At 39.2% G+C, this 20130-nt stretch overlaps 1 protein-coding gene and 1 long non-coding RNA gene across 2 annotated transcripts in view; one reads left to right on the plus strand and one right to left on the minus strand.

Annotated features, from left to right (window-relative positions):
• Positions 1-20130, minus strand: part of LOC120357624 — a 43863-nt gene that overhangs the window by 3909 nt on the left and 19824 nt on the right. The window lies entirely within an intron of this gene.
• Positions 12727-20130, plus strand: part of LOC105195719 (neurotrimin) — a 131068-nt gene continuing 123664 nt past the window's right edge. Inside the window, exon 1 of the mRNA XM_011161274.3 lies at positions 12727-12912. Within this exon, the coding sequence (XP_011159576.2) occupies positions 12786-12912 (127 nt within the window). The 5' untranslated portion in view covers positions 12727-12785. The remainder of the gene's footprint in view (positions 12913-20130) is intronic.

Genomic DNA, 20130 nt, shown 5'->3' on the forward strand with positions numbered 1-20130 from the left:
AAATACATGAAGCTCATTTGTCTCGCTATGTGAAATAATAATTTATTTATTAAAAATCTTTAAATAAACTGAAAGATAATATAAAAAAAAAATATATATATATATAAATTTTATGGCACATATTATCTTTCAGTTCATTTATATATATAATGTGTGTATGTATATTTGTACAATAAAATACATTCAATATTCAATTTAATCATTTCTGTCCTCAAATACACAGTAGACTAGCAATCTGTTTTTTATTCGTGTAATACTGCTAGATTCCCTCGCGTAAGCGATCACGTAAAACAATCAGAGGCAAAGACACCCCTCGGAGCAAACTCAATCTGGAAAACATTTTCTGCCATGAAAAGCGATATTTCAATTAAATCTCTAATCAAATGGTAGCATGGCAGTCTGCATCTTGGGTGCATAAATCATGTTAATGGAAAATGACTTTTCTTATTAGCAAGTTATTTGTACTGGCATAGGGAGCCACAAAAGAAATATTGCTTCTAAGCTTCAATCCAGTAGAGGAGAGCAGTTTACGAGCTGCAGCGAAATCGATACGTGCTTTCCGTAATATTTGAAGTACATATTTTATTTCGTATATTAATAACGCGCAACTTATTTCCTTATTTTATTTACCTCCTTATTTAAACAACTAAATTTAGGTACATCCTGTGCTTGTGTGTCTCATAGTTCGGGTTTATAATAGCTATTTAGTTTTTAAGAGAAAATAGAGTTAGATCAGTCCAAAAGGGAGCAACTCGAAGAAGTAGCCAACCATCTGTGGCAAGTGTTGCATGCGACAGCATAATGTAAATGGTGAGTTTGGTGAGATCCTTCCTTGTAATGAACACAGTGATGTTAGACGCGGTTGTACAGCCGCGAGTACTCTCCCTCTTTCTCTCTCTCTCTCTCTCTCTCTCTCTCTCTCTCTCTCTCTCCGCTCTTCTGCATTTTACGGAGTTCCTACGTTAATGCGATAAGAGAGCAGTCTCAGTCGAGCCAGGCCATAACTTAAATTGCTCGCTTCTTCGTCGTAGCTAATGCGAAGCGATACTTAAAGCGGAACAATCGCGGCGCGCCATTCAGCTTTATTCCACGCCCATTTTGATCCGACAAAGCGTTCGTTATCTGCTGAACGCACTAAGTTCTAATGAGACAAGAATTAGAATAATAATTTATAATCACGTAATGGAATAGACAGGTCGGATAGGCTCGAAATAGATATATATCTCGTGCATCTGTTTAGGAAATAATATTTGACGGAAATGATAATAGTTCTCAGCTGTATAATCATTTGTGATAATAATAATAAGAACTAATAAGAACTTTAGATGCGATTAATGATGAAATTTATTCAAAAAAATAAATTTGAAATTTTTATTATTTTTAGTTCACTTTTTTGCTTTATTTTTCTATTTAGTAATGACAATTTTTAATTTGAGATTTCCTATTTAATTATTTAAAAAAAGAGAAATTTAATAAATATGTGAGAGCAAAAAAGATATCACATTTGAATGATAAAACTGCGTAAGTAATACTTGAGTTGAGTGAAAATACGATTGCTATACAAACACGGAAAAATTTTTCATAATTAAAAAAATTGTATTATCAACTTTGTAAAGTTAGCAAAATTTTTAAACACCTCTCCGATATATCCAAGTTTGATTCGCGAGTCAAATCTTCTAAGAGAGTAATTAGGATGCTTCAAGTGGGAGTAAGGATAAGTGGGGCAATTAGCGAAATACTTTGAATTTCGACATGATTTTCCGGATGTTGGCGCCGAGATGTTCTCGGTAGTAATGATAAGTCGACTGTCGTTATATTATTCCATTTTGCTCTCTTGAATTCAAACTTTACAAACTGTGAAAAGGTTTTCTGTTACAAAGTTAAAAACATATTTCGTTGCATACGCGATTTCTTTAAAAAGAGAAATAGATAGTATTAGGATCAATCAAAGATATCAGTGTTTCACTATACTTGCAATAAATTAAAAGTCGAGTGATTGGAAATTCTATGTAATCTGTTGTGTGGAAAAATAAAATCTCCGCGAAACACCTAGGTATCGCTAGTCACTAAGAGTTGCATGCCAAGAGAGAGAAAGAGAGAAAGAGAGAGAGAGAGAGAGAGAGAGGGCGGCGCCTAGTCCGATGTACTCGAAATGAGGAGCATCCTCGAGTATCGTTATACTGTTTTTGCTCCCTTGAATCCACGAGATGCAATTAGAGGTCTCGCTCGAGAAGGGTAATGTAAGAGAGGTGGGCTTGACTTTCCCCTATCGTTGCATCGTGTTTTTCCAATTTTCTACACAGAGAACTTGTCTCCCGTATCGCTTTGCATTATTCATGCCGGCCTACTTGTACGTGCAGCAGTAGTTTCGGAGTAAATTCTTTTGCTTTCTGATGGTTATCATGGCCCAGCGCATTAATACTGCATCCGTCATGCGCATCGGTTTACTCGATACAGCGCACCCGTGACTAACAGTGAGCGACACTTGGTTCTTTCAATTCAAACCCCTCATTCACGGACATAAGCTTCGTTATTGGCCACCGTAATGGCGTTCGCTAATGAATACCGACGGTAGAATTAAATCTAATTGTTTGAAGAACAATTGAGCTTATATAACACAAAATATTCGACGAAGACGGGAATGAAACTCACTAAAAATAAGTGAAAAATGAGAATTTCAGCGCGAAATATCGTAAAAAAATATCCAGGGTAATCATTCATGCCTGGAAAAATACGAAATGCCCGATTTCACCGAGTTTTTTGTAAAATGAGACACAGTAAAATGCTGCGCGCGAAACTTGCCCGGAATGAAATATTAACTTCACCAAAAAAATTTGCCATTATTCAATGTAAAGTTTTCTCTATAAAGCGTAATCGCATGAGTCTCATCATTAAATCGTTTTCCGTTTTCGATCGTGGCATCGTTTTAAGCACGCCGCGCGTTGCGGATAGTGATTTTCGAGAAAGCTATGCAAATCATAATTTTATATTATTTCTCTACCATATTCGCGTAAGGTAGAAAATGCACTTTCAAGGCTCGTATAATTTAATTTAACTTTGAAAAAAATACCGCGCGTATTATCGCCCTCGAGTCGGATTTTAATGAATGTATCATGCATTGATTGAACAAAAGTAAGTCTCACACACCTGATTTCGAGTGGATATTAATTATCGGCCGACGAGGATATCTAATATCGCCCATAATGTGCAAACTGCAACGGACAGTGCGGATTGAATGACGGATAGTAAAGCGAACGTAACGCGAGGTGTACGTGACTCGGTTTCTCGGTGGAATAAATGAGCCCCGTTGTACGAACTAAACCAACGCACTGATCTCCACAATCGTTGGAATATGTTCGGGTATCTACTGCGTCGGTATTACAACCCAATTTCCTGAATTCCTATTATGACGTGCCCAGTTTTGCCGGTTATTCCACGGGCGGAGTGTACGGAGAAATACGAAATTCACCATGCGAAATCCCGTTAACTTGCTGATAACGATCCGTTATCAACTCAAACGAGCTTCGACGCGCGACTAAAAATACATCCGTCCGGCCTTAAATCGGGAAGCTTATGCTTCCTAATGCACTCGGAGAACTTTAGTTCGAGTTACTTCATTCCGACGTACTCTCTCTCTCTCTCTCTCTCTCTCTCTCTCTCTCTCTCTTCCTCCCTCGTGCCATCCTCTGCCTCTCTTCTCCCCACCCTTCTCTCTCTCTCTCTCTCTCTCTCTCTCTCTCCGCAGAGTTTGTTTTAACAACTCTTCTATGTTATCGCATTCCGGTGATCACGTCTCTCGGGACGTGTTCGCGGGAACAATAATCAGCTGGACATATCTATCCTCCATTTCAATCTTCCGATTGTACGGTACAGGAATTTATTTTTTGTTGTACTTTATGAACTCTCATGCTGACAGCAAGATTATAATATTAACTGCCGGACGATTCGCAAAACACTTTCCGTCAAGCTCCTCGACAACATTTTAATCCTCCGTATGACGTTCCACCGACATGGATTACGTTTTTATTAAAGACTAATGAACGTACTTTTGTCCACGTTACTTTAATAAGTTCTCGAAAAGGGATTCATCGTGGCTAGGATTAGAACAGTGGAGAGAGAGTAGAGAAAGACAAGGAAAAGCAAATCGTATAATAAATCTGCGATCCTTGGCCACGAAGAATTAAAAACGATTCTCGCTTTCTAAATGCAGAACGCCGCGGAACTTTTATAACATTGCATACGATATTGGAGTAATATAACTTTTATAGCATATATGCGGCTATATAAAATTATCGATGTAAAAGGGGCAAGGGGTGACGTTCCTTTGTCAAATAAAAATGTATTTATGATGTGACTGTGTCTGTTAAGGTACTGATAACGTAGCAATTAAACGCTTCCGAGATTTTTATTTTCGGCACGTAAACAATCAATCGGAGCACAAAGAAAGCGATTAAATCCATCCCTTTTCGCTCTTTGTCGAACAATGAAACTCCAGCGCGCGTATTATACGCGTTATATTCATACGATACGTTTTCAACATGAAAGAAGAGAGAGGAGAGACAGAGGAAACATGAGAAGGAAAGAAAATGAGTAAGCCTATAACGAACTACGGCCGGAGCGTTAAGCCGTAAATGAAATTCTTTCACCGGATTTTCAGTCTTTGATCACCCTTTTGTTTATCATTCACTGAATGGCAGTTTGGATTTGGCAGAATCGATCGCTCCGCGTCCTGCACTACTGGAATTGAGTTTGGTAATAGCTAGCAAATGAATATCACCAAAGGTGATACTAAATATTTAAAAAAGCGAAATTATTTTTTTCTTGTTATATTAAGCAAATATTTAACTGGTATTATTTCTTTCAATATTTGTTATTTTTTTTTTATCAGCGTACCTCCGAGGGCATGTCAATTGGCATTTCTATCGTTCAACTGTTATTCGTGAATTTTTATTTCTGTCGTTCTTCCAAATGTATCGATCGAGAGGCCTCTTTCTGCTCATTCGAATGACGAGTTTCTCCCATCCAATTGGCAGTATGGCTGGTCGGTGCTGTGCATGCAAAGATCGTTACGGCCGGTACTGCACTGATGATTCATATGTAGAGTAAATCGTAAAACGAAGCCACTCGATGGTATAACCGCGAAAGAACTCGGACGAGAGCGTTCGATGCAAAGCGATGCTTCGGGGAGCGCATTTGAAACTCTAATAGATTAGAAATTTCGAAAAGGAAAATCACGTACGTTGATTATTAGATATACAATGAAATTTTCACGAAGACAGGGAGGATCGCGTCTACGGAACGGAAATTCCGACAGTTTATGCAAATATTATTATAATAAATCTTGCGAAATTATATTACGAAACGAAATTAGCATGGACTTACGCCAATTGGCCATACCAGCGGTTTAACGCAGGAATTATACATACATATACCCCAGCATTTACCGGTTTTCACGTACAGGCATGTATCATGCACCAGATGAAAATAACATAATTAGGACGTTCTCCTATATCCCTGATATTTCGCACGTAGTAACCAAAATATTCAAGGCCATAAATCGCTCGCAACTCCCCGCGTCCTCCGCATTCAATTTTACACTACTCATATTTTCCTACGTTCGCGCGACACTTAATCTTTTACATTTATCTGCAGATAAATTATAACGTGTCCACTGACATTATTAACTGCCATTTTCGCGCAGATTGTAATTCGGCCGAATAAATCTTAATACGCTTCTCCATCGTCCCTACCTTCTGCAACTGATAACAGTTCTATTTCTCCGACTGCCGTGCGTCATTCACAGATTTACTTACTGAGATTAATGCCCGTTTGCCGAGTATACGCGTATACGCATAAGGGGTACGGGTGAACGTTGACGTGTATACGAGAAATCCACATATAATTGTACCGACATTGCTCGATATCGCGATATTCCGTTTTGCTCAGTGGCGCAGATCAATATTAACAATGATATCGGATTTGGAAGCGCTGGCTGTGCTACTGGATTCTACGTGGCAAACAAAATGAAATAAACAAAACTGCGGCTTGGGACCGCGCCGCCGCGCGCCGCGCGCCGCGCGTCGCCGCTGCTGCTACCGCCGCGCCGCTGCCGCATGCCGCCGCGCAACGTTTGCGGTACACTCGGATGTGTCATGTAATTTTATGTGTTTGCGAACGGCAATTCGCGTAAATATTTTCGGGATTCGCAAGCATCGTATATCTCGCATTAGCCGATCGCGAAGGATGATGGTCGTGAAAGCGAAATTGCACGCGATCATTTAACTCTCCAGAGTCATTCCCCTCCCTCATTCCTTTCTTACTTTCCATCGGATGAGTTAAGTATCGATTGGCAAACGCAAAGAGCGATAAACATCCCTGTGTACGTGTAGGTGTTTGTACGTACTCCAATTATTATCGGACGGTAAAAACCGGGACAGTAGTCGTCTTTCCGAAGTGATGCTGCGAAAGTAGAGCGCGCTCGCGGAATAAAAAGCGGAAGAAGTTTGACATCGCTGGCGGCATTACCGGTGATTTGCTCGAGTATTTCACGCCTACAAAGGGGTGAAATAGCAAAGGACATACAGGACAGCGGGTGGCGGGTAAGCTAGGAGGGGTGGAGGGGAGCACAGTGCATTTGACTTCCCTATCAGCGTCAAGTGCTCATAAGCGCTTAAATGACTTCTCGTTTACGAAACACCACTGACAGCCATTCAACCATATTTCTAAAACGAATTTTCTACGTACGCACAGTACCGGCGATCTGTTTTAAAACACACGTCACACGGCGCTGCGCGAAAATTCAGTTGCGCTTTCGTCCCATTTCAGCGGAATGGAGTCTCGAGTGCGCTCAGACGCTTTGGCGGAATTAACCTGTTTCTACCCGCCGCGGGCGGTGCTATGTTGCACTTTGAATTGCCAAGAAAAAAATGTGGATCAAGCGTGGGCGTGCATACGAAATAATTTCTTCTTTACGATTAGTGAATTCACCGGAACGTAAAAATTTTGCATTACAGGATTCAATTACGAGTCGGTTCGCGTCGTTTATTCTAGCATACTCGCGTGGTCGATTGACTTTAGGACGTTTCCGGAAATCCGCTTTATGCTATTAAATGACACGTAGCCGTCATATCGTTTGAGGTAAGTGCTTGAGTAGGAAGACAATCTGATGAAAAGACATTCTGAAGTATTGTATCGATTGCTATTCTCCAGAATGACAACTTCCAGACTTCTGGAAATTTAATGAAAGAACTGTCGGCAGACATTATATAAAAATAAAAGTTTGAACGAAAATAAAGTATGGTTATTGTACATATGATTGCATATAATTATCTTTGCGGTTAAATGTCATAATTGTTTGTATATCATAATTGAATGTAAATATATATATCTCATATATGCAACATTAAATTTCTATTTCTCTCTTAATTATTTGCTTGATTCACATATATGCGACGTAATTGATCTTTCACTCGATATTTGTTACCGCGCTGTTAAATCTATCCTTTCTCTGTTCTACAAATTAAAATATTTTAAATCTGCTATCGTGAAAACCACACACACACACACACACACAACAGTTGAAAAAGATTTCTCATAAAAAAAATAATAATAATAAACAGGAGGAAAAGATAATGCGTGAAGACACACAGTGTCGTCATGTTCCTGTCCGTCCATGCATTATTTCAGCACACCGTGGCGGAAGGAAAGGAGTGCACAGCATCGGGCATACACAGCGTCGCGCGTAATTCAACGTTGCCTCGGCAATCTCGCGCGGTAGAGGGATAGTGCACGCATGTCAAGACGAATCAGCCGTACGTGCGCGAAACCATGTCGTAGTCGCGCATATCACACGCACGTACGGGTGAATGGGATAGCTCTATTCGAGGGTGTGCGGCGAGGGTGGGCGGCGTGTCGTAGGTCGGGTCACGGTACCACAAAGGCACGTCTGCGGGGAGGTCGCCGGGACTGGAACGGGGCGACCGACGTTTCGCTGGAAACGTCGAAGCGCGAGGTCGAGAACGGAGCATATAGGAGGCGGCGACGGTGTCGCTGTATACAGGCGGGTGCTCCGTTGAAAGCTCCGGCCTCGCATTCCTTGGTAATCTTGTTACGTCAGCCACTTAACTTAACCACTAGATCGCATATACTGAGAGAGATAGAGAGATGCGTCGCACTTGGCTGAATCACTGCTGCCATTTCGGCGTTAACGTATGCACGTGCTTTTATCTCGTTCTTAAAATGAGCTCGCGAATCCAAACGTGTCCGATGGCGCAAATGAGCTGACGCAATTACCAAGCAATCTCTATCTCCATGCATCTCTAATCGGCGCGACGGTCTAAATTATAAGTATTTTGAATTGCACGGAAATCGCAAAAGTTAGGCAAATGCTTCCCATAATGTCTACTGTGTAAGCATCTTGTCGTAATGAAGAACTTTGAAAAGTGAATTATATCTACAATAGTAAGAGTGAGAGAGCCTCGTAGGAAGCACACGTATTAAGAACTAAAATTACGACTCACTAAATTATGTCTTTTGAGCACGACGCGAATTTCAAATTCTTATTAACATATTATTTGAGAAATCGCAAATTTCAGAAATTTAGAAAATAGACGATGCTCGAATCCGACAGTGTAAATTTATTCATAATAATCTTCGACTTCCAATCATAGCGTGGTGGGTTTAGCGTGCTGGTGGGTTTGCTCGCATATTCGACGGCGATAGTGAGTCACGATCCCCCGTTTGCGTTCTCCGCAGACCCGCCCGAAAGTACGACTCGCAAAAATACAACCGTTCTCGCGAGACGCGCGGCGCCGTTACCCTCTCGAAAGCGGAAAGGTGTAAGGCTCCCTTCTTTCGGTTGCTCACGGCGCTCGGAGAAATAATTCGATTCTATACAGGATGCATCAGCATAATTATGAGCCACTTCATAGTCGAGTAACATTCTCGGCGGCAATTAGCCGTTGTTGACAAACGCAATTTGCGAGATGTAACTTTATGGGATAGGCAGGCAGACAGAGAAGCGAGCGCCTCTCGCAAAGTCACTCTGATGTTCCTGAACACATTGAGGAACCGTGCTGTTGCTTCCGGAGTGGTCGTCTTCCGTTCCCCGTCACCACGTACCAGCCCGTTTGTTCGCCAACACGAGGCTGCGTACCGACAAAGTGTTTCGGAGGGAAAATGGGAACGATGTTATGACCCCTTTGTCTCGATACCAAACCGCATCCTTACGCTGCCTTGATTACAAAACTTTTGGAAATAATCATGTGGGTGACGCAGCGCATTAAATGCAGTTAGACTGCAGAGAGAGAGAGAGAGAGAGAGAGAGAGAGAGAGAGAGAGGGAGGGAGAAGTAACAACCACGAATGTGATGTCACTACAATTCTCGAGTCAACTTTCGAGTTGATATTAAATTTTCCAAGATACGCGACACGTTAAACATATTTAAAATTTTTTGTTAAAAAATTAACGCATATCGTTTTATATCATGTTCTTGATTCAATGTTGTGGATATAGAAGAATTTTGAGCAATCGAATTTTACTCTCCTCCAAATAAACTGCAAATTGAGATACAGTTATCATCAATACGAAAGTTTCTTGTTTTCTTCTTTGCTCGTTACTTGGCAATAGCCCTTCTGGCGGCATGCCACTAACTACCTCGATAGAGATTTTACGTCTTTATAGGCAAAGTTGGCTTGCACATGATTTACGTGTACTTTCCTAATCCGAGGTATATGTTTTGCGTTTATTAAATACGGACGCGTGTTTCAGAAGTTTCATAGAGTTTGTCTCGAAAATTATAAGTCAGAATTACTCGTTTAGATCTCGCCTTAAGCGTATACGCTCCGCTGGGTGGCGAATTGCGCAGATACAACATATCGCGGTACACTGCACTCGGATGCACGTCCGAAAACGGAGTGGACTCCTCGGACTGCACACAGAAGCTGGCTGAAATACCGCTAGCAGACAATATTCAGTCGGCAGGGGTTTGCGGGTACGTGAGGACGGACGCGAGACAGGAACGTGGAAAGCGTTCAGCGTGACTGCAGCGGCGGGAGGGAGGTAGGCAGTAAGTGAGCGAGAAAGAGAAAGATAGAGAGAGAGAGAGAGAGAGAGAGAGAGAGAGAGAGAGAGAGAGAGAGAGCGAGAGAGCAAGAGAGTATGTGGTGGAAAGGACCACCGTCACACAGAAGTTGGGGGCTACAATGGCAGTGCGTCTTCTGGCGCCCTGGAGTCTCCCGACACGCCTTCCAGCACGAGTGCCGCAAGAACTCGCGTATCTGGTGCACGGCGTTCTTCTATATGCCGCGATATTGCAATCCACACCTCCGTAGGAACGTTATTCACTTCGCGTGAGATTTCCCTCGCCCGGTCTGCGGAACGCGGAAGCAACGATTACGAAATCGTTTACGTCTGTTTATTCTACCTAACTGCTGCGCATCGAATCACATCGGATCACCGCAAAGTATAATCCATATAATGAATGAATGAATGCATTCATTATCATATTGAAACAAGTAAAACACATACACACGCGTAAACGTATTATTGAATAGAATATGAAATAGATCAAATTTTCAATAGTTCGATGATATTGTAATCGTTGTATCATTGAAATATAATACGTATTTTACCATGCGCGCATTACACTGATATATTTACGAACGTTTGCTCGATCGTGAATCAATGATAATATCATAATCCTTGATTTTAATGGTTATACGATATGTATTGCAACTTCAATACGTAAATTGTGAGGAGTACAATGCACAGTGACTTCATTCGAACGTCCAAGTGAAAACAGAACTCGTGTTTTATCCTGTGCTGTACACTGCAAACGCGTAATTCGTGATTGACCGGAAGCTGTTAGAAATAATATCAATGTCAACAGAGATAATATCGTGAAAGATTAAAAAGAGAAATCAAAGGCGATTATTTCCTCCCAAATGTTTGCGCAACTTATATCCGTTATTGTGGGAACATCAATCAAATTCAGAACGCAATTCATTATATCGCGATTATGTTTTATGGAATAAGTAATTAAGGACCATCCGAAAATATCTTCCGTCCATCATATGTCAATGAAAATCATATTTTCCTTTGCAAGTTTATTAATCACGCTTTCTAGCAAAATCCATTAAACTATTCCCGATATAGCTAATCGATATTTCACGTGATCAATTATCTTTATCGTTTATTCCACGTAAAGGCGAATGGATTGACTGAATATGTATGAACTTCCAAATTGCGCTTACGTAACAGCCAAACTAATATCTGCAGTCAATAGATGAAAGTTACATATGCAATATCATGTATTTGACGTCACAAAAAGTATCTTTAATATACCCATGTTTGCAAAATATGTTAGAAAATATGACGATACAATAAATCATTAATTACAATAAAAAAAGTATTTATTATATGTCTCGTTTTCTGCTTTTGTCATTTGTCCATACTTTGAGTATCGATAAAAATATACAAATATATATTTTAAATACTATTTTATACATTTTTTTTTTATTTAAATATATGTACACTCATCAATTTTATGTTTTATAACATTAATAATATAATGCCGCCATTATTTCGCAGTAAAACTTGTGAAAGGAAATTTAGTCATGTTACACAACCGTTACGTCCAATCGTATAAGAGAAACAAAATGCAAATTAAAAGGGTAACTGTAATAAACGTGTTATTAACGAACGCGATAGAAAGCTATTAATTATACTAAAAAAATTATTTTTTTATTTCAGAGTTTTAAGTTTGGAATAAATGAAAGGTCAATTGTAAAGCAAATTGTAGCTTTTAGACGCGGTTTGTCTTGAGATGGAAGAAAATTAATTTTACTTAGACTTTAAAGTAAATCCTCTCCCCAGATCGTCGTTATATCTGGTCGTTTAAGCTTGAAACTTATGTTAACTTGTATCGTGTCAATTCTCAAGGGAACTTCTCTTCCCTAAACAGATTAAGGGGAAATATCGAGTTTTTCGTAAAATAACGTAAGATTTTTAGCAAAAGTGTTAAATTACACTTCATTTTGTTAAATAATGTTACTCGAGATAGTACAGTGGATAGAGAGAGAGAGAGAGAGAGAGAGAGAGAGAGAGAGAGAGAGAGAGAGAGAGAGAGAGATAATTACTCATGTAATTTTAACTCAATTTCCAACAGTCTGGACTCATCTACTAAACTCAATTTATGTTTTTCATTCTCTTTCCGAGCGAAATTATACCATGTGTATAGTTACGTGCGTTTGCATTTCCAAATTTAGCGGGCACAGAGAGCGGCATTAGAGTTTTAATAAATTCTTTTGTAAGTCGCACGAGACTTTATTTATCGCCGGCTTTCGAACCTGCCGAATCCTACCGAACACATATTACGATCGCGAGTAGCCATAAATCGAGCACAAGCCAAGCGAGTCTCGGCGTCGACAAAGTGATATTATTCTTGCGTTCATATCTTCCGTCTTCAGGGCTCATGCCAAAAGACATACCCCAAGTAGCCGAGATGAGCGTGCCACAGGTTGTGAGCGACCTCGAAAGTGCAGCGGCTGCGACGCGTACGGTAGAGGGATAATTAATCGTCACCTATTGATAAGAGATAAGTGAGTGGGATTAAGACGGAGCTCGGTGGGGGTGGTTCAAGAGTCGGCGGAAGCCCGAGGTAGCGGAGGCGTCTGCGCGTGGCGGGAAACGAGAGGGGATGATGCAGAGAGGTAGAGAAACACGCTCTCGGTACAACCCTCAGTCGGGATGCCGGTCGCGCACCCTCTCGTCCATCCGGTACCGCGATGATCAGTGAGCGAGGTGTCCAACGTGTCCCGGGAACTGCGCGAGGCCGACTCCGGCTGTTGACTGGCGCCGTGTTGCTGTCCACGATCGCGGGAAGTGCATGGACCGACAACCCCGTCAGTTCCGGTGAGTGGGAAATAGAGATCGTACGCGCGTCTCCGCCGCGCGTTTATGAAATACGGCGGCGACATTTATCGCGCGTTTATGAAATACGAGCTAGCCATCGATAAATATCTCGCGTTTGATGCCGTTTGATTTACCCAGCAACAACGTGTCGATTAACCGTCCGAAATACCATCCGGAGTTGTCCGCGGAGTTTCGTTCCCTCGTGTCCGCGAGTGCTAAATTCGCCGCCGCCGCGGTGCTAATTGAATCTCCCGTACGAACTGCGCGCGACCACCCTCCGAGCAGTAGGAATTTTGTTACCCGCAAGCGCTCCCCGCGTTTCGCGTGTGCGGGAAGTTTAACGAGTTTCGGTGTCGTCGTCGTCATCGTTGTCGTCGTCGTCGTCGTCGTCGTCGCTGCTCGCCACCCGTCACCCGCCGCCCTCCGCCGTCACCGTCACCGCGACGGTCGGACGCGGAGGATTGTTCTCTCTTGTTTCCATGTAGAGTAACGCGGCTAGGCTAGTGCTAGTATTCCACGTAGCGCGGATTTGTGGTGCGTGCCTCTTACTCTGCGAATGTGGCTCTCGTGCGCGAGAGTTGGTCGGCTCGCGTGGGGAGTAATTCGAGATGTCTATGCAATAGCTTCTGAAGCTCGGCGCGGAATGAAGTCGTCGAGGATAACTGGGAAGTATAAGCGAGATACATACCATGCGCTCTTGCACACGTTATTTCGAACAATCAACAATCTTCGTATTTATTTCGATGCAAATACTTTATTTTCGTTAAAGCGATGATCCCTTTAAATATTGGCTGATAATTATGTGTAATATTAATCGGTTCTACACGGAAGAAACGATTTTTGCTCAAGTATCTAAACATTTATCTGGATACAGATTTGATAATAATTTTATTGGACCATCAAAGTAATTACGATGAATGTTCAAGCATGATGAGCAAGACTGCAAAAAATTTTGACATTCCAGCAATCGGTTTGAAAATCCAGCAATAACTATTTTGATGGCCTAACAAAATTATTTTCAGATCCGTATTCAGCTATAGTTTTAAATACTTTATCACTCTTTCCGTATAAATATCAAACATAAATTAACTGAAAAAAATTTTATCAGTTAAAAAATTCTTAAAAAAGATGATCTTCATGCATATTTCCTCTGCACATTTATACATTCATTGCGACTTCTTTGTTGTTTATGCAAGATAAGTACATAATGAGAACTTTTTCTTCAATTCTTCCTTATTATTAAGAAATTCTGCCAAGAATACATGATTGTGCGGAACAAATGCATAAAGAAATAACGAGCTTCGACTAAATTCTCACAAGCTTATGTCTTACGATATCACAAAAAGACACTGAGAGTGACATGGTGGTCTTAGATAAGATTTACTTTATAATAAATTGTGTTATAAAACATGATGATACACTAAGAAAAAGTTAAAAACTTTATAATTATAATTAATCTTTTTATGTGCTGTTGTTGCGCTGTTACTGCAAGATACCGTCACAGTCACAAAGAAATGTCTTTATTCTGTCGTCGCATAAAATATAAAAATATCAAAAAAATATTGATTTTGCGCTGTTGCTTGCACACATAAAATAAATAATTGAGAATTGAGAATCGGAAAATTCCGAGGGGAAATTCACAGCCGGCATTGGTGTACAAAATTTCGGCAGTGGACTGCCGAAAAAAGTAAGCAGTGATCTATAATATTGACGGCATTGTCGTCAGTGGTTGGGGAGTGGTGAGCTCACTTCAGAGTCGGTTTTTCGATCATGGGGTTGAGCACAAAAATTTTTGAATACTTCGGGAAAGCTTTAGAATTCTTGTGCAGGCATTGGCGTATGATAATGGGCACGCGGTAGTGTTCATAATTGCATGGCATTGCCTTAATTTTAATATAGGATTGACGGCATTGTAGGCATTGACTAACAATAAGCATTGTCGGCAGTGTACAAAAATGTCGGCAGTGTTTTACAGCAATGCCAAAAATCGGCATTGGTGTACAAAATTTTGGGTTGTGAATTCCCCCTCGGAAAATTCTATTTTTGCTGACGGAATCATATTTCCTATTATCTCGTTATTCTTTTATTTTATTTTCCACTAGATTTTAATTTTTTTTACATAAAAATTTTTTTTTTTATTCTTATTCTTTGAAAACATCTTACACAAATTTTATGTATATTAATAAAATTATTACGTTAGACTAAATGAAATACTGTTCTATTTCCTATTTGTTACTCTGACAGGTTTTAGTTAGCCAGGTTTGTTTGCTCTTGCGAGCAACAAACAATTAGTTATATTGTGATACTAGATACAACATCAAATGAAATTAGGATTTCACATTTCCGGCTGTATCATTTGCGCTTTAGTGATTTCGACGAAATTACGCGATATGTTTGTCATAATTAGGTCGTATCCTGCATGCAGAGGAACATATGAAGCCCTTCAGCTGGTTACTATTCACCATATTGATACAAGATTGCACTAGATGAACCAATTTAGTGTTTACGAAATACGTTTTATTAACAGCGAGTTTAATGAATTTTCCCGGAAACGTGGAAAATTTAAAAAAACTTCTATCGTCTGTGTTTAATTTACGTTTTTGTTTGAACTAACTAAAAACACATTTTTTCATGCATATTCTTTGTACGTTCGTATAAATATTTGTCATACTTTAGAATTTCACCGTGAAAATATGTTTGCAATTCTTATGATCATGTATATGATTTTAGGAACGAGTGCAAGAACAATTTTACGCGATGAATCAATTTTTTCAGATGTTTTACGCTTGTCGCCATCACTCATATTTAACGCAACGTAATTTTTTTTCACTTTATCACCAACTCGCGTCAATATCTATATATTACAATTCTCGATGTAAAATAAACGTTTTGCGTTCGGAAAATTGGTTATACACTTGTAACTGCCAAATGCGATTCGAGCACCAACGATTTTGGGCGATTACGCGGGACACCACGATATAATTTGGTTTCGCGCAGATGTGGCATGAATATGAAATTCCTGAGGTAGCACTATCTCTGACTAATTTCTCTCATACATTCTACGCATCATCGCAATGTCGCATAAAATACCGAATACACACGCAGTTACATAACATCAATTGCGCCTTACACGAAAAAATCTTAAAAGTTGCTTTTATTTTGAATTAAAAGAATTAATGTTGATCAAGTCCAATTTACACTATGATATCGAATCATACATTTCGCAAACATTGGTATTTTTTTTTTCGAAATTAGCTTAACTGACGTTTTATCGAAATTCACGGGATACAATGCACGACAGGTAAAAAAATTAGAAAGTAACAACTATTGTTGATCTATGGGAGGCTCTCTTGTTTCATGCTAACAATGGGCTGCATAGTAACGTTTCATACGAGTCAGATCGAATTACTGTTGTCTGGCGTGAAGTATAACTTTTGCTGAATCATCGCTCTATAAAATGCCATGTTGAGTGTTTTTTTTTATATAACATAAAATTTCAGTGTGTAACACTTGTCGCTTTGCGCGCGTTAATTTCGGTCGTTTTATAATTAAGCCAAACTGCTGATTTATACAATTAGTAGATTTGGATGCGCGTGGCTTAATTGAACATTAACGTGCACTGTATACTATCATAATGTCCCAGTAATGTCTTTCTAGATATACGAGCAGAAACATTAAAAACATCATATGATCTCGATGTTACACAAAGCTATTCTATAATAACTCCAATTAATTAATTAATTATACTGGCGTTGCGCATATACAATTTAATAAAATAAAGTTCAATCTGTTTATGATTAGATAATATTAAAATCGTCACAGTGTTTCTTTCTTTTATCTATCCTAAAAAATATTGAAACTGTCCGTCTATATTATGAAAATGGGTCACTGAATTTGATCGCTGAATACCATCAGTCTCGTCGGGACATTTAAGAAGTTTCAGTTTTACAGAGAGACGCTGCTATACTTTTTAATAGGATTTACAAACTGGGTTAAAATCAACTTCGCGCTTTACTCATTTCCTCAAAGGTGTCCTTGCACAAACCGACAATGCGAGTATGACTGTATCGTCAATCAAATATCCACGAACGTAAAATCTTTCGATAATTAAGTGCTGTGATATTTACCAGCTTTGAAAAGATTTTCACCGATTAAACATCATTATGGTTGTCTTGCGGTCTTTTACGGTGTCTCGAATATCAAAGTTATTAATTGTGAGGAAAGACTTTCATTTATACGCGAAAAGTTAAAAGTATTCTTTAATGTATACGGTATACGAAGTAGGTTTTATAATGCAGATTTTTGACTGCCACGTCTTATCAAGATCGACCAACCATATATCAAATCGTATATCAAAATATTAAGACGTATGTGATCGTAGACCGGGCTCGTTGTTTTACTGCTTTCTCGTACCGTGAATGTAATAAAAAATTTTCAGCACGGGATATCCAAGTAAAAGGATGTTTGAGGCAGCACCAGTTATGACGGTACTCGACCAGTCGTAAAAGAAAGGTCTCACGAGTGGTAGCGGAGAATGTAAATGGAAATAAGCTCGAGGGAAGGCACTGAATCTTGTGGTGAAACGATAATCTAACCGAGTAGCAGATTCTCGAGACGGGACTTACGCTTGTAATATCTTGTCTCCGGAAAGCATGATTTATTTATTTGTATCGTATTTCCGTACATTGAACGACGCGCGCGTTTCCTGTATATTTCCTGTGCATTTCATTCGAGATACACGAGCAATCACGAGGAAATAAACTATCACTATCGAGAAAAGTTAATTAAAAAGTTAATTTTCAATATGATCGACGATGTATCTCTTTTACCAAGCAAAAAAGTAAATTTCAACGTTTCTACTCCATAAGAAAGGAGAAGCGAGAAAAAGGAGTGGCAGAAATTGAATAGATAAATTCATTTAGAGAATATAAGAAAGTAAATCTCGGCGCATCTTGGAGCGAAATAGCAGATGTAAAAATCTCCACCGCGGGGATAGCTTTGCGCGTTAGTAGATTTAAGTATCTTCAAGTGTAAATCTTAAGGTATGGAAGAAAAGACAGGAGAAGTAAATGCGCGGCTCCTGTCGATTTATCTTCAGTAAGAAGGGAATGGTCTCAAAGTAAATGCTGGCTGTAAATCAGCTGGCATTTTCTTTGGCCACGTGCAACAAAAGCATGCGTGTGATGTATGCACGGACTGTACATAACTTGCGTCAGTGACGTAGAAACGGGGGGGCAGTCGGGTAACGAGGGTATGCACTCAACGCGAAACATCCACTAAATTTCTTAAAGCCACAGTGTGACGTAATTCTCTACCGGGCTGTCAGCTTCTTTCGATTCAAATAAATCGAACTTATTTACGTAGCGCCCCAGGTCATGCTTATTTGCGCAAATATCGGGCTGCTGAAGTGGAAGCTTCAGTGAAATTGATTTGCCGTCTGATCGATGCGCAAGCTATTCTGATCTGATCTGAATTTCTCAAACGAGTTGTCTTTATTATAAGATGAGCTGCAATGTTTTGCGATAACAAAATTAATTATTATTGTCCGATAATGAAACTATCATGCTTACCTAAATTATTCCTATTATTAATTCATTTTACAGTGAAGAGTCAAAACGTTAAATTATTATTTTTATTATTTTGTAAAATAAACCAATTTCTACTCTCATTTTGCTATATATTATATATAGCAATTATCTTGATGCATTGAATTTTCAAAGTAAATACAGTTCTCTATGATAATTTAATTATAGCATTCTTTCAATGCTTAATTTATATCGGTATCTAAAAATATGACGGTCTTTTAATACCTTGTGTACTAAAGAGAATGGAATAATTAAAGCGTAATGAATATTGCGTATGGAACCACGTAAAAAATTTTTGTATATTAATAATTCCGCCAAGTATATATTACATTATTTACGGTCTTTGCAGGTGGCAAAGCTCACCTACTAAGGCGCGAGACTTGAGTCAGGTCTGTGCGGAACGTGGTGGATTTAGAGTTAATTTAACTTTTACTTATTTAACTTTTATAGAGGGATAATGTATTTATAGATCCCTACGGTATACTGGACTTTTCTGCAAGAAGGATCGTTCAACCGTGAAAGTTGCACAACATACTTCTGAAATTGCAACCGCCGAAACAACAACTTTACCTATCTCTTTTCGGATAAAATTCTTAATTGAAGATGAGGCCAAAATTAATTACACCAGTATTAACGAGACAGTAGAAAGGACTGCTATGTTTGTTGTTGAAACTATCGGTTTATCTTTTAAGAAAATTTCTCTATTTTAATATTTGCAAAGTTCGACATCCGTTATATTCGTGATCAAACTTCAATCGTGTATTGTTACTTCACTATTTATTTTGTTCATTTATATCTCACTTTTATCTGCAGCACCCAAAAAGTTTACGTAAATTTTAGATTAAATAGAGAAAAAGAAATAAGTCTGAAATTTGGAAAATTTATGAATCCTCAATTATCGTTCTATCCGAGGTGTTAAAAAAAAAAAAAATGGATTAATAAGATTGTTATTGGCAACGTGGCACGACTAAAACTTACTGAAATTGTTGACAGTCGAATCAAACTGATACACTGACCCATTCTGCATGCATGCTTTTCGTATTGTGTGTAATTATACAGCAAATGGGTTTGCGCTACGTGAAGAGTAACTGCCAGCTAAATAATTTCATTGTCATCAGTTTAATATTATCGCACTTCATGCAGTGGTTACAAAGTACCACGCGCGGATGCTTTGTTTGAAATATTAAAGTTTAACCTTATGTACTGGTCGCAAATGACGTGGTATACCAACTCATTTGTAAGGTTTTTATGTACCCCGCACGATCCGCACACTGTCACGAATAATTAATCACATTTGCTAATTACTTTAATATAACGACAGAATAATTTATAGGTATTAATAAGTCGCGTGCGTACGGTTACAATATCTGGTAAGTTGATCCGGGCGTAGTAATTTATATTGGCCACAAGATTTCTCTGAATAAATTCTTGCACAAAATGCAATCGCATTACGACATCAAAGCAGTTTTAGCAGAAGTCGGAACTCTTTTCTTCTAATATAACATACTTTCTGAAGAAAAATGTTAAAAATATATTGGATTGATAATAAACTTTTTTAGCCGTAATTAGAGATCTTCCACAACGTGGGGAAAATAATTATGGAACTTTGCGAGACTCCGAGACTGTTATTTCG

The sequence above is a fragment of the Solenopsis invicta genome, chromosome 4 (assembly GCF_016802725.1).
Source record: "Solenopsis invicta isolate M01_SB chromosome 4, UNIL_Sinv_3.0, whole genome shotgun sequence".
Classification (NCBI taxonomy): domain Eukaryota; kingdom Metazoa; phylum Arthropoda; class Insecta; order Hymenoptera; family Formicidae; genus Solenopsis; species Solenopsis invicta.